This window comes from Entelurus aequoreus, linkage group LG08, assembly GCF_033978785.1.
Source record: "Entelurus aequoreus isolate RoL-2023_Sb linkage group LG08, RoL_Eaeq_v1.1, whole genome shotgun sequence".
Classification (NCBI taxonomy): domain Eukaryota; kingdom Metazoa; phylum Chordata; class Actinopteri; order Syngnathiformes; family Syngnathidae; genus Entelurus; species Entelurus aequoreus.
In genome coordinates, this window is record NC_084738.1 from 69,428,405 (window position 1) to 69,446,612 (window position 18,208).

Sequence of the window (18,208 nt, forward strand, 5' to 3'; positions counted from 1 at the left end):
TATATTCTAGTTTCTTCAAAATAGCCACCCTTTGCTCTGATTACTGCTTTGCACACTCTTGGCATTCTCTCGATGAGCTTCAAGCACACCTGTGAAGTCAAAACCCTTTCAGGTGACTAGTTTAGTTTAGTTTATTAAGGATCCCCATTAGTCTACACCGCAGTGGAGACTATTCTTCCTGGGGTCCAGGCAAAAAACATCACACAATCACAAAACAAAAGATTACAATGCAGTACAACATGGTCAAATAATACAATGTTGTAATAAAAAAATAGCAACAAAAAAGAACAAAAAAAAAAGAAAAACAATAACTTCGAGTTCACATAATAATGTTCATACCAAGGATAAAAACAGCAATATAAAAATATATATATACACTACCGTTCAAAAGTTTGGGGTCACCCAAACAATTTTGTGGACTAGCCTTCATTTCTAAGAACAAGAATAGACTGTTGAGTTTCAGATGAAAGTTCTCTTTTTCTGGCCATTTTGAGCGTTTAATTGACCCCACAAATGTGATGCTCCAGAAACTCAATCTGCTCAAAGGAAGGTCAGTTTTGTAGCTTCTGTAACGAGCTAAACTGTTTTCAGATGTGTGAACATGATTGCACAAGGGTTTTCTAATCATCAATTAGCCTTCTGAGCCAATGTGCAAACACATTGTACCATTAGAACACTGGAGTGATAGTTGCTGGAAATGGGCCTCTAAACACCTATGTAGATATTGCACCAAAAAACAGACATTTGCAGCTAGAATAGTCATTTACCACATTAGCAATGTATAGAGTGTATTTCTTTAAGTTAAGACTAGTTTAAAGTTATCTACATTGAAAAGTACAGTGCTTTTCCTTCAAAAATAAGGACATTTCAATGTGACCCCAAACTTTTGAACGGTAGTGTATATATATTTTTGCAAAAATAAAACAAAGAACCAATGGCTACCTCTTGAAGCTCATCGAGAGAATGCCAAGAGTGTGCAAAAAATTAATCGGAGCAAACTTTTTTTCTAAGAGATAGTCATTTGTTGAGATGCACTTGTATTGAAGTGAAGTGAATTAGATTTATATAGCGTCTATTGCAGGGGTGTCAAACTCATTTTAGCTCAGGGGCCGCATGGAGGAAAAATCTGTGCACACGCGGACCGGACTATTAAAATCATGGCATTAAAAGTAAAAAAATAAAGACAACTTCAGATTGTTTTCTTTGTCTTACTTTGGCCAAAAATAGAACAAACACATTCTGAAAATATTACAATAAAAATATAGAAAAAAAATACCGGCAGCGGTAAAGTTTAGATCAATGAAGGAAAGAAGAAAGTGAATGAATGTTTATAACTGAGCACATTTACATATGCATAAAAATGTGTTTTATGACAACCTTTTTCCAAAACACAATATAGAATGTGAGATATACCAGGATGATGCATACATTTATCATTTGGTTTCAAAACACTTACAAAAAAGTGGGACCCCAAAAATTTACTGTCGGACCCCATTTGTATGACTTGATGGGGTCCCTGGGACCCCATTTTGAAAATTCCCAGCGCCAACACTGATGGAGTATTGGTGCGTGCAAAACAGCTGCAGGCGGCTGTGGCCTGCGGGCCGCTTCTAATACTAATCATCATGTTTAAAGGGGGCCATAGATCATTCATTCGCGGGCCTTGACTTTGACACACCTGATCTATTGTGTACGTAGTTAACTTTCTACCCTGTTTAGTAGGGGTGCAAAAAAAAAAAAAAGATTTTCGAATGAATCTCGATTCCTACGTGTAACGAACCTTGATTGATTTAAAGCAGGGGTCACCAACCTTTTTGAAACCAAGAGCTACTTCTTGGGTACTGATTAATGCGAAGGGCTACCAGTTTGATACACACTTAAATAAATTGCCAGAAATAGCCAATTTGCTCAATTTACCTTTAACTCTATGTTATTATTAATAATTAATGATCCATCCATCCATCCATTTTCTACCGCTTATTCCCTTCGGGGTTGCAGGGGGCGCTATTTACACTTAATTGAACGGCTTAAAAGAGGAGAAAACACGAAAAAAATGACAATTAAATTTTGAAACATAGTTTATCTTCAATTTCGACTCTTTAAAATTCAAAATTCAACCGAAAAAAAGAAGATAAAAACTAGCTAATTCGAATCTTTTTGAAAAAATTTAAAAAATTATTTATGGAACATCATTAGTAATTTTTCCTGATTAAGATTAATTTTAGAATTTTGATGACATGTTTTAAATAGGTTAAAATCCAATCTACACTTTGTTAGAATATATAACAAATTGGACCAAGCTAGACAAATCATTATTTCTTCTAGATTTTCCAGAAACATTTTTTTTAAAAGAAATTCAAAAGACTTTGAAATAAGATTTAAATTTGATTCTACAGATTTTCTAGATTTGCCAGAATAATTCTTTTGAATTTTAATAATAATAAGTTTGAAGAAATATTTCACAAATATTCTTCGTCGAAAAAACAGAAGCTAAAATGAAGAATTAAATTAAAATGTATTTATTATTCTTTACAATAAAAAAAAAAAAAAATACTTGAACATTGATTTACATTGTCAGGAAAGAAGAGGAAGGAATTTAAAAGGTAAAAAGGTATATGTGTTTAAAAATCCAAAACCATTTTTAAGGTTGTATTTTTTCTCTAAAATTGTCTTTCTGAAAGTTATAAGAAGCAAAGTAAAAAAAATAATGAATTTATTTAAACAAGTGAAGACCAAGTCGTTAAAATATTTTCTTGGATTTTCAAATTCTATTTGAGTTTTGTCTCTCTTAGAATTAAAAATGTCGGGCAAAGCGAGACCAGCTTGCTAGTAAATAAATAAAATTTAAAAAATAGAGGCTGCTATTTGAGCTATTTTTAGAACAGGCCAGCGGGCTACTCATCTGGTCCTTACGGGCTACCTGTTGCCCGCGGGCACCGCGTTGGTGACCCCTGATTTAAAGAAACCAAAAACCAATAAAAAAAAGATTAAAAAATCCATCTATCCATTTTCTACCGATTGTCCCCGTCAGGGTCGCGGGGGGTACTGGAGCCTATCTCAGCTGCATTCGGGCGGAAGGCGGGGTACACCCTGGACAAGTCGCCACCTCATCGTAGGGCCAACACAGATAGACAGACAACATTCACACACTAGGGTCAATTTAGTGTTGCCAATCAACCTATCCCCAGGTGCATGTCTTTGGAGGTGGGACGAAGCCAGAGTACCCGGAGGGAACCCACGCATAATAAAAAAAAAATTGTTTTCAAATCTGTCCTGTCAAGCCACTTCATTAAATGTTTCAGTAGAATTTTATCAAACAAAACCAGCTTTTTTTTTTAAAGTAATATAAAAGTTTATCAGAGCTGTTCATCTATTTTATGGAGGAATGTGTAGTTAATCATAGAACTGGCACGAAATGTTATCAAAAAAAGTATTGCTTTTGAATCCAGAATAGATTCCGAACCGAATCGTTACCCCCAAGAATCGAATTGAATCGAATCGAATCGTGTGGTGCCCAGAGATTCACAGCACATGTTGACCTACATTAGATTGAAAAGTGGTCCCGGAGAGCGCTGATTACCAGCAGTTTGTTGGTGCAGTCCAGCTGCTGCTTTTCGGGTGGGGAGAGGTCAAAGGGCGTCAGGCCCATGCTCTTGCAGATCTTGTTGCATAGGTGGGAGTGGAAGAACAGCGCCATGCCTCGCACGCCTAAAAAAAAACAAAAACGTGCATTAAAGGGTCTTTTACGGAGCCCCTAAAGGGACATGGGGGAAATTTTATTTTTTATAATTATTATTATTATTTTTTTTTTTTTTTAGACATGTATCTTGGGTGCACGAGAAACTTTTTATAAAGTTATAAAAAAAAATTTTTATTTTTTTTTAGACTTGAGATACATGTCTAAAAAATAAAAAAAAATTAAAAAAAACTATAAATGTATTTTTTTAAGACATGTACAGTATCTCGTGCGCACGAGATAGTTTCTAGTGCGCACGAGATACATAGAAAAATAAAATAAAATAAATAAATTATACATTTTTATTAGAGATGTCCGATAATATCGGCCGATATATGCGTTAAAATGTAATATCGGAAATTATCGGTATCGTGTTTTTTATTATCGGTATCGTTTTTTTTTTTTTTTTAAATTAAATCAACATAAAAAACACAAGATACACTTACAATTAGTGCACCAACCCAAAAAACCTCCCTCCCCCATTTACACTCATTCACACAAAAGGGTTGTTTCTTTCTGTTATTAATATTCTGGTTCCTACATTATATATCAATATATATCAATACAGTCTGCAAGGGATACAGTCCGTAAGGACACATGATTGTGCGTGCTGCTGGTCCACTAATAGTACTAACCTTTAACAGTTAATTTTACTCATTTTCATTCATTACTAGTTTCTATGTAACTGTTTTTATATTGTTGTACTTTCTTTTTTATTATAGAAAATGTTTTTAATTTATTTATCTTATTTTACAAATTTTTTTAAAAAGTACCTTATCTTCACCATACCTGGTTGTCCAAATTAGGCATAATAATGTGTTAATTCCACGACTGCATATATAGGTTGATATCGGTATCGGTTTATATCGGTATCGGTAATTAAAGAGTTGGACAATATCGGAATATCGGATATCGGTAAAAAGCCATTATCGGACATCCCTAATTTCTATTTTTTTTTAGAGATGTATCTTGTGCGCACGGGATACATGTCTAAAAAAAGTAAAATTTTATAAAAAGTCATGACGTACCCAGATTTCCATCGCCAAAGTCTGTCCCCTTTTCTGTGTGGATCTGCGGGTCGGTGTAAAGGTCGCCTACGCCCTGGATGTCCACCACGATCAGCTGGTGACCCGAGCGCTCAAAGGTGAAGTGACTGAAGGCCTGATGGACACACAGACAACAGATTAGGATTAATGATGATTTACCATGTTTGAAAGGGAATTGCAATTTTGGGGGAATTTCGCCTATCATTCACAATTCCTATGTAAGACAGGAACGCATAGGTTTTTCTTTTTTATGCATTCTAAATAGTTATATATGGCAAACAAGAGGTGGCCAACAATGTAGCTAATGTAAGTACTCTTTTGTGCCCATAAAATATCCCAAAAATCATTGAAAAACCACTAACAATACTGCATTTACATCTGAGGATTAATAACCAAGTATTAGCGATATAAGCGCGAACACAGAGGAACTACTTTTAGTGGAGTCGTTATCGCAGATAGCTAACGCTGCTATATTGACATATTGAACCGGTGAGCTGCTGCATTGCCTCTAAATTGACAAAAGTTCATTCTAGATTATAAATCATGCCTCTCACTTGTATTGTAGAAGGTTCTGGCCATAAATCATGAAGTTGGTCAACTTCGACATTCAACCTAAACCCAGGGATGGCAAGAAAGACATGAATAGAAGCTTGTTTGCGGCCACCTGTTTTTTGTTTTTTTTCAAAACCTGCGTGGGGATTATGATTAATTCTTCATCTAAACTGGAAGATATAAACATCCCATCAGTCGGCAGACATTGTACGGTAAGTGATTGTGGTATTATGTTCATAGTTTGTATTCTGTGTTTAGCACTTAGCAATACTGCTACCTGCTGGATCCGTTTATCACACAGCTTCTAAAACATGTATATCATCCTCCTTATATTCAGGCTCAAAAATATAAGGTTTTGGATCATCAGTAGTAAAAAAATGATGTCCCAAAGCGGCGCATAACAAAAAATAATTTAAAAGCACTGATTCCGCCCGATTGTAGCTAAGATAGGTTCCAGCACCCCCGCGACCCCGAAGGGAATAAGTGGTAGAAAATGGATGGATGGATGGATGGATGGATGGATGATTTATATCAATCTCAAATCAACAAATAAATACAAATTAAACAAAAACAGTTTTGAACCGATTCAAAATCGTAATAAATATGAATTCCAATATGGACCCACGTAGAGTGAGTTTTGCTTCCTGGTCAATTATGCAAATTAGACATTGATGTCATTTAATGGAGCCGTCACCCCGAACTGCACCGGAGTTCACTCGGTTCATACTCGATTAAAAAACTGCATCTAAAGTTCCTACAAACTACAGTTTGTCGCTACATCTGTAAGTGCAAGTTAAAACTCAACTATGCAAAGCCAAAGCCATTTATCAACAACACCCGGAAACGCCACCGGCTTCGCTCGGCCCGATCTCATCTAAGATGGACTGATGCAAAGTGGAAAAGTGTTCTGTGGTCTGACGAGTCCACATTTCAAATTGTTTTTGGAAACTGTGGACGTCGTGTCCTCCGGACCAAAGAGGAAAAGAACCATCCGGATTGTTCTAGGTGCAAAGTTCAAAAGCCAACATCTGGGATGGTATGGGGGTGTATTAGTGCCCAAGACATGGGTAACTTACACATCTGTGAAGGCACCATTAATGCTGAAAGGTACATACAGGTTTTGGAGCAACATATGTTGCCATCCAAGCAACGTCTTTTTCATGGACGCCGCTGCTTATTTCAGCAAGACAATGCCAAGCCACATTCTGCAAGTGCAGTGTTTCCATAAACTGCCAAGATACCTGTGGTGGTGGGGGCGTGGCTATGGGCGTGGTCACCATGACATCATCGAGAAATTTGCATAATTTATTACGATATGATTTTCTCTAAAAAGGCTCAAAAAATGTATACTTACTAATTAATAATAACAGTTTTGTTTTAAACGTCCATCCATCCATCCATCCATTTTACAATATAATTACAACACTTTATGTACATATTTATATACAGATTTGAACAATAAGTTATTCACTGAAATATATTTATTAATTGTGGTTCTTACAAAAAATATATCTTATAAAATATAAAAGCTAAAATGTCTCTTTAAAGCTCTGCCCCTTTAATTAGTGCATACTAAATAATTTAACTTTAGCCTACTACTACAACCATATTATTTACCAGCAACATAAAGTGAAACAGAGGCAGAGGTGTCCACAGTCAGTAACAAATAAACTGAAAACAGTAGTGGTCAAATACAAATAAGGCAACAAGAGAAGTATCCTACACTTCTCTTTTGTTAAGGAAATCTGAACAGCCTATATGGGCATCTACATCAACTATATGATTTGCCTGAGAAGCTGGACAGGACAAAAAAAATAAAATAAATAAAAATTAAAAAAATAAATAAAACATTTTTATTTATTTTTTTTATTTGTGGCGGACGTAATTATTTCGTGGCGGGCCGCCACAAATAAATGAATGTGTGGGAAACACTGAAGTGTTACAACAGCATGGGCAATAGACTGGCCTGCCTGTAGTCCAGACCTGTCTCCCATTGAAAATGTGTGGCGCATTATGAAGCCTAAAATACCACAACGGAGACCCCCGGACTGTTGAACAACTTAAGCTGTACATCAAGCAAGAATGGGAAAGAATTCCACCTGAAAAGCTTCAAAAATTGGTTTCCTCAGTTCCCAAACGTTTGAGTGTTGTTAAAAGGAAAGGCCATGTAACACAGTGGTAAAAATGCCCCTGTGACAACTTTTTTGCAACGTGTTAAATTGTAAGTTAATGATTATTTGCAAAAAAATTCTCAGTTCAAACATTAAATATCTTGTCTTTGCAGTCTATTCAATTGAATATAAGTTGAAAAGGATTTGCAAATTATTGTATTCTGTTTTTATTTACCATTTACACGTGCCAACTTCACTGGTTTGGGGTTTTGTACTTAACTGTACCAAACATGACACGCCCTATTACCTCATCTGGACCTCACCTGTGGCGTCAGCCGGATGTTGTCGTCGCGCACAAAGCCGGAGTTGGAGTTATACTTGATGTACTTGCCCTCGATGTAATGTTCCAGGTGGAAGAGCGGCTTGCCAGGCCTCTCCGTCATCTCCACGGCGCACATCTGCATGATGTCCACCTGAGCGTTTTTTCGACAGCTTCAGCATGAGACAAGACACCGATCTCCAGCACCACGCGCTAAAAACCCCCTCTAAACCCCTGTCTACCTGCTTGGGAGGCCTGTGGCGGTTGAACTCCTCCCCCCAGAGCTTGGCCTCCATCTGCAGCCGCACGTCCTCGAAGTAGACGCTCCTGTCCACCGTCTCCATGTAGCGCTTGGCCACGTAGTTGCACGCCGACTTCCAGTTGTTGCTGTGCGAGAAGTTGGACAGCTTCTTCCTGCAAGAAAAGAACAATGTGGGCTCGCCAGACATTCTGGAAATAAACAAGAAAACTAAAAAAACAACAAAAGTTGTAAAAAGAGCAGAAAGGTGTAATTTGGGTTGGCCCGATACCAATATTTTGGTCCAGGTACCGGTACCAAAATGTATTTCAATACTTTGATACTTTTATAAATAAAGAGGATCACAAAAAATTGCATTATTGGCTTTATTTTAACAAAAAATTTTAGGGTACATTAAACATATGTTTCTTATTGCAATTTTGTCCTTAAATAAAATAGTGAACATACTAGACAACTTGTCTTTTAGTAGTAAGTAAACAAACAAAGGCTCCTAATTAGTCTGCTGACATATGCAGTAACATATTGTGTTATTTATCATTCTAATTTTTTGTCAAAATTATGAGGGACAAACAGTAGAAAATGGATTATTAATCTACTTGTTCATTTACTGTTAATATCTGCTTACTTTCTGTTTCAACATGTTCTATCTACACTTCTGTTAAAATGTAATAATCACTTATTCTTCTGTTGTTTGGTACTTTACATTAGTTTTGGATGATACCACAAATTTAGATATCGATCCGATACCAAGTAGTTACAGGATCATACAATGGTCATAATTTAAGTCCTCATGTGTTCAGGGACGTATTTCCTGAGTTTATAAACATAATATACATTTAAAAAAAAGGAAAAAACATTTTGTGACTATAAAAAATATCGATGTCATCATAGAAGTAGCGACTAGATACGCTCTTGTACTTGGTATCATTACAGTGGATGTCAGGTGTAGATCCACCCATGGCGTTTGTTTACATTATGAAGCCGGTGAGCTACGGTGTGTAGTGAAGCATGTTTAGCTATTCCTCGTCCTGCAGGGATGATACTTGTAAGAAACTTACTTTGTCGCCATGGAGGCGAGGATTAGTGATGTAGAAGTAGCTAAAACACTGCCGACCGCGGATGGACTTTAGCCGCTAGCTAGCTAGCATGTCTTAAAGCACCTCTTCCTGAGGGCGATTCATTGTTATAGCTTCACCTTTATCTTTACTTTTTAAGCCAAAATACGTCCGTTCTCCCTTTTCTGCCTACACACTATGTTTGCTTGTAAATATTCCGTGATTGTGCGCTGCCGAACATGCTCCTCTTCTCGTAAAACCAGCAATGTCACGACGTGACGGCGCACCATCATGCCTGTTAATAACAATTTTTTTTTTTTTTAAAGGGAAACTGATACTTTTTAGAGGCGGTTTAGTACCGTTTATGATTGATTAGTATTGCGGTACTTTGCTAGTACCGGTATACCGTACAACCCTAGGTGTAATGTAATGAGTAATTTACAAGGCAGTCCTTGTCTTGTACGTTTTGTAGTTGGACACACACGCTTTCATCTTTCATCACTGTACAGAAACAAAAAGAAAACCCCTTGTACGCGTGCAGCAGTAGTAGCTAGTAATGTCTTCAACTAAAACTTTTATGGTCAATACTGATTCGTTAAAATTTTGCCCATCGTCGACGATCAGTACCATGAATTGATTAACGTGGACCCCGACTTAAACAAGTTAAAAAACTTATTCGGGTGTTACCATTTAGTGGTCAATTGTACGGAATATGTACTGTACTGTGCAATCTACTATTAAAAGTTTCAATCAATCAATCAATCAGTTGAGTCTGTGGTTTTTTTTTTTTAAAGAGACAAAATTGGACGGGCATACGCAGCACATTAGAACTTGACTTTACGAACATAATTTGGTTCTTGAACAGGGTTCGTAAATCGAAAAGTTTGTACAGTGAAACAAATTTCTTCATAAGAAGCAATGTAAACGTGAATAACGGGTTCCAGCCTCGACAAAAGTCCATATTTTAGTGAAGGTTCGTACACCTTAAACACAATAAAACAATATAAAACGATGACAAGTCAAACTGTCCTGACGAGACCAATTTTTGAAGCTTTTCAGGTGGAATTCTTTCCCATTCTTGCTAGATGTACTGCTTAAGTTGTTCAACAGTCCGGGGGTCTCCGTTGTGGTATTTTAGGCTTCATAATGCGCCACACATTTTCAATGGGAGACAGGTCTGGACTAAAGGCAGGCCAGTCTAGTACCCGCACTCTTTTACTATGAAGCCACACTGTTGTAACACGTGGCTTGGTATTGTCTTGCTGAAATAAGCAGGGGCGTCCATGATAACGTTGCTTGGATGGCAACATATGTTGCTCCAAAACCTGTATGTACCTTTCAGCATTAATGGTGCCTTCACAGATGTGTAAGTTACCCATGTCTTGGGCACTAATACACCCCCATACCATCACACATGCTGGCTTTTACACTTTGCGCCTAGAACAATCCGGATGGTTCTTTTCCTCCTTCTTCACGACGTCCACAGTTTCCAAAAACAATATATGCATGTATATATATATATATGTGTGTGCAATTTTGTTGAGGCTAAAACCTATTATTTATGTTTTTATTGTTTCTTATGGGCAACTCTGCTTCACTATACAAACTTTTTCAATTTACAAACCATGTTCAAGAACCAATAGTTCATGTTTATACACTTCTAAAAAAAAATGCATGTGGTTTGTGGAGAATGCATATATGTTTAAGAGTTCTTTCTTTATTCATAGTCATGTTTAAAATAGCTAGTATTTTTCCATTTGTACTCTTACTGTGCTTGTATCTTGTGTCCGCAGATGTCTGTGTAGTGTCTTGAGGGGTTGGAATGTGGGAGTTGGAGAACTCCCGGTTTAATCTTATCTGTATTAGAACAAAGAGGCTGTATTCCTTTCTGGACAGGGTGGGGGCTGTTTTCGTATTCAATAAGTTGTCTCTTCCCGTTTGAATGTTAGACCATTTCACACCACTTTTTAGACCAGTTGATCTGCCGTTTCTTTTCTTTTCTCCTCTGCCCCCCTCTCCCTTGTGGAGGGGGGGGGGGGGGGGGGGCACAGGTCCGGTGGCCATGGATGAAGTGCTGGCTGTCCAGAGTCCGGGACCCGGGGTGAACCGCTCACCTGTGCATCGGTTGAGGACATCTCTGCGCTGCTGACCCGTCTCCGCTCAAAATGGTCTCCTGCTGGCCCCACTATGGACTGGACTCTCACTATTATGTTAGATCTACTATGGACTGGACTTTCACTATTATGTTAGATCCACTATGGACTGGACTCTCACTATTATGTTAGATCTACTATGGACTGGACTTTCACTATTATGTTAGATCCACTATGGACTGGACTCTCACTATTATGTTAGATCCACTATGGACTGGACTTTCACAATATTATGTCAGACCCACTCGACGTCCATTGCATCCACTCTCCCCTAGAAGGGGGGGGGGGGGAGGGGTCATCCACATATGCGGTCCTCTCCAAGGTTTCTCATAGTCATTCACATCGGCGTCCCGTTGGGGTTGTGAGTTTTTCCTTGCCCTTATGTGGGCTCTGTACCGCGGATGTCGTCGTGGCTTGTGCAGCCCTTTGAGACACTTGTGATTTAGGGCTATATAAATAAACATTGATTGACCATTTCGAGATGTCGATATGAAAGGACAATTGGACTGGTCTCCTAAAGCTTTAGTAAAACTTGATAATATTCCTATTCTGTCTTGATGGTCCTTCTTACTCAGCATATATGTCATCTAAAGAACTCATGATTGACTGGGGATTTTAATTCCCTGAGGGGAAGACTGGTCAGACGCAACAGGTTGTTGACAAATGCTGCAATGGAGTCGACACAGACACACTGGCATATCACAGATGTTGTGAACATACGCCCCCTAATGGCCGATGGCAGCATATCGGAAGAAATAAGCGATCCGATTGGACACTTTGAAGCTTTTCTTTGCCTGCGCCTGGCTTTGATCTACGTCCTAAAGTGTTTTGTCGGTTCTTTGACTTGAGTGACGCTTTTAGCTTGCAAGCATCTGTCAAGCACATCCTCGCAATCAATGCGTGTATTGATCAGCATCAAGACAAGGACGCGCTCGTAATCCGGGGTTACTAGAACACACGCCTTAGTACACTCCAGGGAAATATTTCCACTCACGTTCTGAAGCACTCCCTCATGGCGCCTTTCCCGAACGGCTGCGGGAGGGACAGAGAGGGTTGAGACTGCGCAGGAAGATGCGGTGGAGAAAGTGTACCTGTGCAGCCATCTTGATGTGGACCTGGTCTTGGGCCCACTCCCCAGTGATGGCGTTGTACCTGCAGGGCATTTACTATCGTTAGAAATCAAAATTATTTTTTTTTCTAAAAAATAAATAAAAAATAAATAAAATTAAAGCTGCAAGCAGCGTTGGTCGGGTCCGCATTTTGGCAGGTGCTAGTCCTAGGTGTCCCAATACTTTTGTCCAGTGGTAGTCCTGAGTGAGACCTACATAGAGGTTTTTGTTGCAAGTCTCTACGACAGGGGTCACCAACGCGGTGCCCGCGGGCACCAGGTCGCCCGTAAGGACCAGATGAGTCGCCCGCGGGCCTGTTCTAAAAAAAAAAAAAAAAAAAAAAAAAAAAAAAAAAAAAAAAAAATTTTAAATTTTTTTTTTTTTTTTTTTTAATTTTTTTTAAAAATTAAATCTACATAGAAAAACACAAGATACACTTTCAATCAGTGCATCAACCCAAACAACCTCCCCCATGCACACTCATCCACACCCACTCACACAAAAGGGGTTATTTCTTTCTGCTACCAATATTCTGGTTCCCACAACATAGACAACACATCTGCAAGGGACACAGTCCCTGAAGCACAAATGATTGTATAGGCTGCTGGTCCACTAACATTTTCCTTAATTACTATTTTTTATGTAATTATTTTTATATTGTTTTCCTTTTTTTTTTATCCAAGAAAATGTTTTTTATTTATTTTTAAAAAGGGCCTTATCTTCAACAGACCAGGTTGTCAATGAAATTAGATTTGTTTAAAGGGTTTTTTAAACCAGGCCCAGTCCAGATAATGTCCAAGTCGGACTCAGCAACACACACCTTCATTCATGTACACAGAAAAAAATTAGGGAACACAACAGATTGCATATAATTTATAAACAAAATTACATTTTCAAAATAAGCATTTATGTACAGTCCAGATTATGTCCAGGTCACTCAAATTAGGGAACACAACAACAGATATCATATAATCTATAAACATAATTATACTTTCAAAATAAGCCTTTGAGGACTTCTCATCTTTTTTTTAATGTTTTTTGGCATCATTATCGTTTTCAACCATGTGACTTTCTAAAGTTAGAAAATACTGAATAAATGTTTTAAAGAAAGTAATACTAAGTGAATATCTGTTTTTGGCCTTAAAAATAAACATTTTACAGAGTACTATAATTAAATTGACTAAATCATGATTGTTAATGAACTCTCCTAAAATAACAGAAACCACATTAAGCTTCATAAACAAACCAATCCTTAAACACATTTTTTCAACTTCCACCCAAAACAAAGACACAATATGACAATACCAAAACAAATGCAGGGTGGATTCAGGCTCCTGACAACAAAATCGGCAATCATCTGACTCTGTCATATTCCATAATTTTAACATTTTCCCTGTGGGTAAGAAGTTATAAATAATTTTAATTTGAAAATAACGATTTTGCACATCGATAGTGGTTTTATAGATTAGTTTGAATATGGCATCCCATGGCAACGGGCAGTCAAAAAAGTCCTCCCATTTCACAAGACTGTCTTAGAAGTGATCATTTGAAAATGTTCAATTTGAAAAATGTGCACTTAGAGAAAATATAAAAATAAAGTGTTGCATATTGATATTTATCTGTTTCTATATATATTTATTGTGAGAAATCATTAAGATGATCAGTGTTTCCACAAAGATAAATATCATTAATTATAAATAATAACAGAGTTAAAGGTAAATTGAGCAAATTGGCTACTTCTGGCAATTTATTTAAGTGTGTATCAAACTGGTAGCCCTTCGCATTAATCACTACCCAAGAAGTAGCCCTTGGTTTCAAAAAGGTTGGTGACCCCTGCTCTACGATATTCGTACTGGGAGTTAGAGGAAGTTGTGTCTTGTGTTTTTTTCCTAGGTGCTGCGGCACAGTGGTTCTTTTCTTTGAAGGCTCGTAAAATCAAAACCGTAGCACTTATTAAAACGCTTTCGCCAACTTTTAATCAGAAGGGTTCAATCTCTCTCCTGTAGCAGTTTGAAGCCAAAACGACAAACGTGCTCAGAGGAGATAATGTTTGATGTTTGGTGACCGCTTTTTAAAAAAAATGTGTTTTGAAGTGGGGATATCAAACTTCCTGTTGATTTTTGCTGAAGGATGTTAATCTATGAAATGTAGGTCTAAATAAGACCTACGTAGAGGTTTTTGTTTCATGTCTCTAAAACGTTTCTACCGGAAGTTACAAGCAGTTTTGTCTGTGTTTTCCTCTGAGAAGCAAGTTTGTCTCTGTTTTATTCAAAAATTGCGCTAGAGCACAATTTTGAGTTTTGGGGTTCGGTTTTTTTTTTTAGATCGCAATTTCCACCAAGCCCGATGTGTATAAAAAGTTTGGTGAGTTTTGAAGTATTTTAAGGGGGTCAAATTACAGCTCAAAGAGGCAAAAATTTGTGTTTTTAGTCATTTTTTGTGTTGAAGGGAAAATTGCCAACTTCCTGTTGGTTTTTCCCCGAAGATGTGAAATTATGAATTGTAGGTCTAAGTAAGACCTACATACAGGTTTTTGTTTCATGTCTCTACGACCTTCCTAGTAGGAGTTACAGGCAGTTTGTTTATGGGTTTTTTCCTAGGGGGCGCTAGAGCGCAATTTTGATTTTTGGGGTTTGTTTTTTTTACTCAAGTGTGCTGTCACAGTTTTTCTATGTGTGTATAAAATTTGGTGAGTTTTGAAGCATGTTAAGGGGGGCAAAGTAGTGCGCAAAGCTGCGGAATAATAATAAACCTTACAATTTCAATAGGTTCCTTTGTACCTGTATAAAGGACTCCCTGTGGGAGTCCTTTATACAGGGTACATGCGAACCCTAATAAAATAAAATAAAAATATTTTTAAAAAATAATAATAAAATAAAATAAAAAAAGAAATCAACATTTTCACTTCAACATACATGGGAGAACAAACTAAACAATTTAGTGCACGTGTTGTCAATCAATGCATGAGGTCATGGATGTTTTATAGCGTGGGGAATCCAGCAGATGCTGCCAATGGCTGCTGAGTATATAGTGGGGGAAAAAAGACTGATAGGCTAAGGCAGTGTTTTTCAACCTTTTTTGAGCCAAGGCACATTTTTTTCATCGAAAAAATCCCGAGGTACACCACCAGCAGAAAACAAACAATGAAAGTCAGCAGCCGATATAGACAGTAAAAAGTCGTTCTCGCAATTGTTGGATATAAAATTCAAACCATAACCAAGCATGCATCACTATAGCTCTTGTCTCAAAGTAGGCGTACTGTCACGACCTGTCACATCACACTGTGACTTACTTTGAGTTGTTTGGTGTTTTCCTGTGTGCAGTGTTTTAGTTTTTGTCTTGCGCTCCTATTTTGGTGTTGATTGTCACGTACGGATGTACTTTGTGGACGCCGTCTGCTCCACACGCTGTACACTGCAAAAACTGAAATCTAAGTAAGATTAAATATCTCAAATAAGGGTGATATTTGCTTACTTTCTGTCTGATAAGATAATTATTTTCAATAAGCAGATTTTATGTTAGAGTGTTTTACTTGTTTTAAGGTTTTTGGTCCTAAATGATCTCAGTAAGATGTTGGAGCTTGTAGCTGAGATTAGATGACCTATATTGAGTAAAACATGCTTGAAACTACAATATCAACGGTTGCAAAGCTGTGTCATTAACACTCACAAGAATAAAACTACTTTTTTAAAGTAATGATTCTTACTTCAAGCATGAAAAAAAAAATCATGATGCCGAGCACATGTCATTATGTCAAGACAATGGCACTAGCATTTACTTAATTTAAGAATATTTTTCAACATATTGAGCAAAAAGGTCTAAAAAAAAATTCTACCAAGAAAAGTGCACTTGTTATTAGTGAGAATATACTTATTTTAATGTATTTTTGGATTCATTGAGGTTAGCTAATTTTACTTATTTCGGAAAGTCTTGACAAGCCGAATTTTTTTGTTCTATTGGCAGATGATTTTGCTTAGTTCAAATAAAATACCCCTAATTTTTGTATTTTTTTTTTCTTGTTTTTGAACACCGACTTTTTGCAGTGTAAGTCTTTGCTGTCGTCCAGCATTCTGTTTTTGTTTACTTTTCAGCCAGTTCAGTTTTAGTTTGGTTTTGCTTAGCCACCCCTAAGCTTCAATGCCTTTTGTTTATTTTTGGTTTAAGCATTGGATACCTTTTTTACCTGCACGCTGCCTCCCACTGTCATCTGCATATTGTGATAACGACAAACCATGTTCCCGACATCTACAAAGCAATTAGCTACCTTCTGCCACCTACTGATATGGAAGAGTATTACACAGTTACTCTGCCGAGCTCTTGACAGCACAGACAATTACTGGTTTGCAAAAAATATTTTTAACCCACTTAGGTGAAATTACATAATTTCCCACGGCACTCCAAACAATATCGCACGGTGCACTAGTATGCCGCGGCACAGTGGTTGAAAAACACTGGGCTAAGGGACGACCCACACGCTATCGAGTCCTGCTGGAAAAATGCAGCGTTTGTGATGCGGGAGACCTCTCTCTGCAGCATCATTTGTCGGGCGGCCTATAAACGCAAGTCCATAAACACCTCATGAAAACCTTATTTGGTGTTATAAGCAACTGAGCTGATACTCCACGGGTGTCCACACTTTAAGACTAGAGACACTAAAAATCAAAGAAAGGTAGACTGGAGCAGCAGTTTCTTTACAAGGCTTGGGCAATTATTTTGACTCAGCTGGGGCCAGATTTAGAGAAAAAATGTGTCGGGGGCCGGTATATCTGATTTTTAGGAACACTAATACAAAACCTCACAATAATGTCTGATTGAATGCTAAAAACTAGGGATGTCCGATAATATCGGATTGCCGATATTATCGGCCGATAAATGCTTTAATGGAAATGATCGGTATCGGTTTCAAAAAGTAAAATTTATGACTTTTTAAAACGCCGCTGTGTACACGGACGTAGGGAGAAGTACAGAGCGCCAATAAACCTTAAAGGCACTGCCTTTGCGTCACATAATATCTACGGCTTTTCACACACACAAGTGAATGCAGGGCATACTTGGTCAACAGCCATACAGGTCACACTGAGGGTGACCGTATAAACAACTTTAACACGGTTACAAATATGCGCCACACTGTGAGCCCACACCAAACAAGAATGACAAACACATTTCGGGAGAACATCCGCACCGTAACACAACATAAACACAACAGAACAAATACCCAGAAACCCTTGCAGCACTAACTCTTCCGGGACGCTACAATATACACTACCGTTCAAAAGTTTTGTGGAATAGCCTTCATTTCTAAGAACAAGAATAGACTGTCGAGTTTCAGATGAAAGTTCTCTTTTTCTGGCCATTTTGAGCGTTTAATTGACCCCACAAATGTGATGCTCCAGAAACTCAATCTGCTCAAAGGAAGGTCAGTTTTGTAGCTTCTGTAACGAGCTAAACTGTTTTCAGATGTGTGAACATGATTGCACAAGGGTTTTCTAATCATCAATTAGCCTTCTGAGCCAATGAGCAAACACATTGTACCATTAGAACATTGGAGTGATAGTTGCTGGAAATGGGCCTCTATACACCTATGTAGATATTGCACCAAAAACCAGACATTTGCAGCTAGAATAGTCATTTACCACATTAGCAATGTATAGAGTGTATTTCTTTAAAGTTAAGACTAGTTTAAAGTTATCTTCATTGAAAAGTACAGTGCTTTTCCTTCAAAAATAAGGACATTTCAATGTGACCCCAAACTTTTGAACGGTAATGTACACCCCCCGTTAACCCCCCCCCCTCAACCCCGCCCACCTCAACCTCCTCATGCTCTCTCAGGGAGAGCATGTCCCAAATTCCACGCTGCTGTTTTGAGGC

General features: G+C 37.8%; 1 protein-coding gene across 4 annotated transcripts in view; it reads right to left on the reverse strand.

Annotated features, from left to right (window-relative positions):
• eef2k (eukaryotic elongation factor 2 kinase) overlaps positions 1-18,208 on the reverse strand; it is a 51,550-nt gene that overhangs the window by 17,756 nt on the left and 15,586 nt on the right. For all 4 annotated transcript variants that reach the window (XM_062057178.1, XM_062057179.1, XM_062057176.1 and 1 more), the window contains exons 5-10: positions 12,323-12,383; positions 12,226-12,263; positions 8,007-8,178; positions 7,769-7,918; positions 4,765-4,897; positions 3,581-3,708 (exon numbers count right to left, since the gene is read on the reverse strand). In XM_062057178.1, coding sequence (XP_061913162.1) covers positions 3,581-3,708; positions 4,765-4,897; positions 7,769-7,918; positions 8,007-8,178; positions 12,226-12,263; positions 12,323-12,383 — 682 coding nt within the window. The remainder of the gene's footprint in view (positions 1-3,580; positions 3,709-4,764; positions 4,898-7,768; positions 7,919-8,006; positions 8,179-12,225; positions 12,264-12,322; positions 12,384-18,208) is intronic.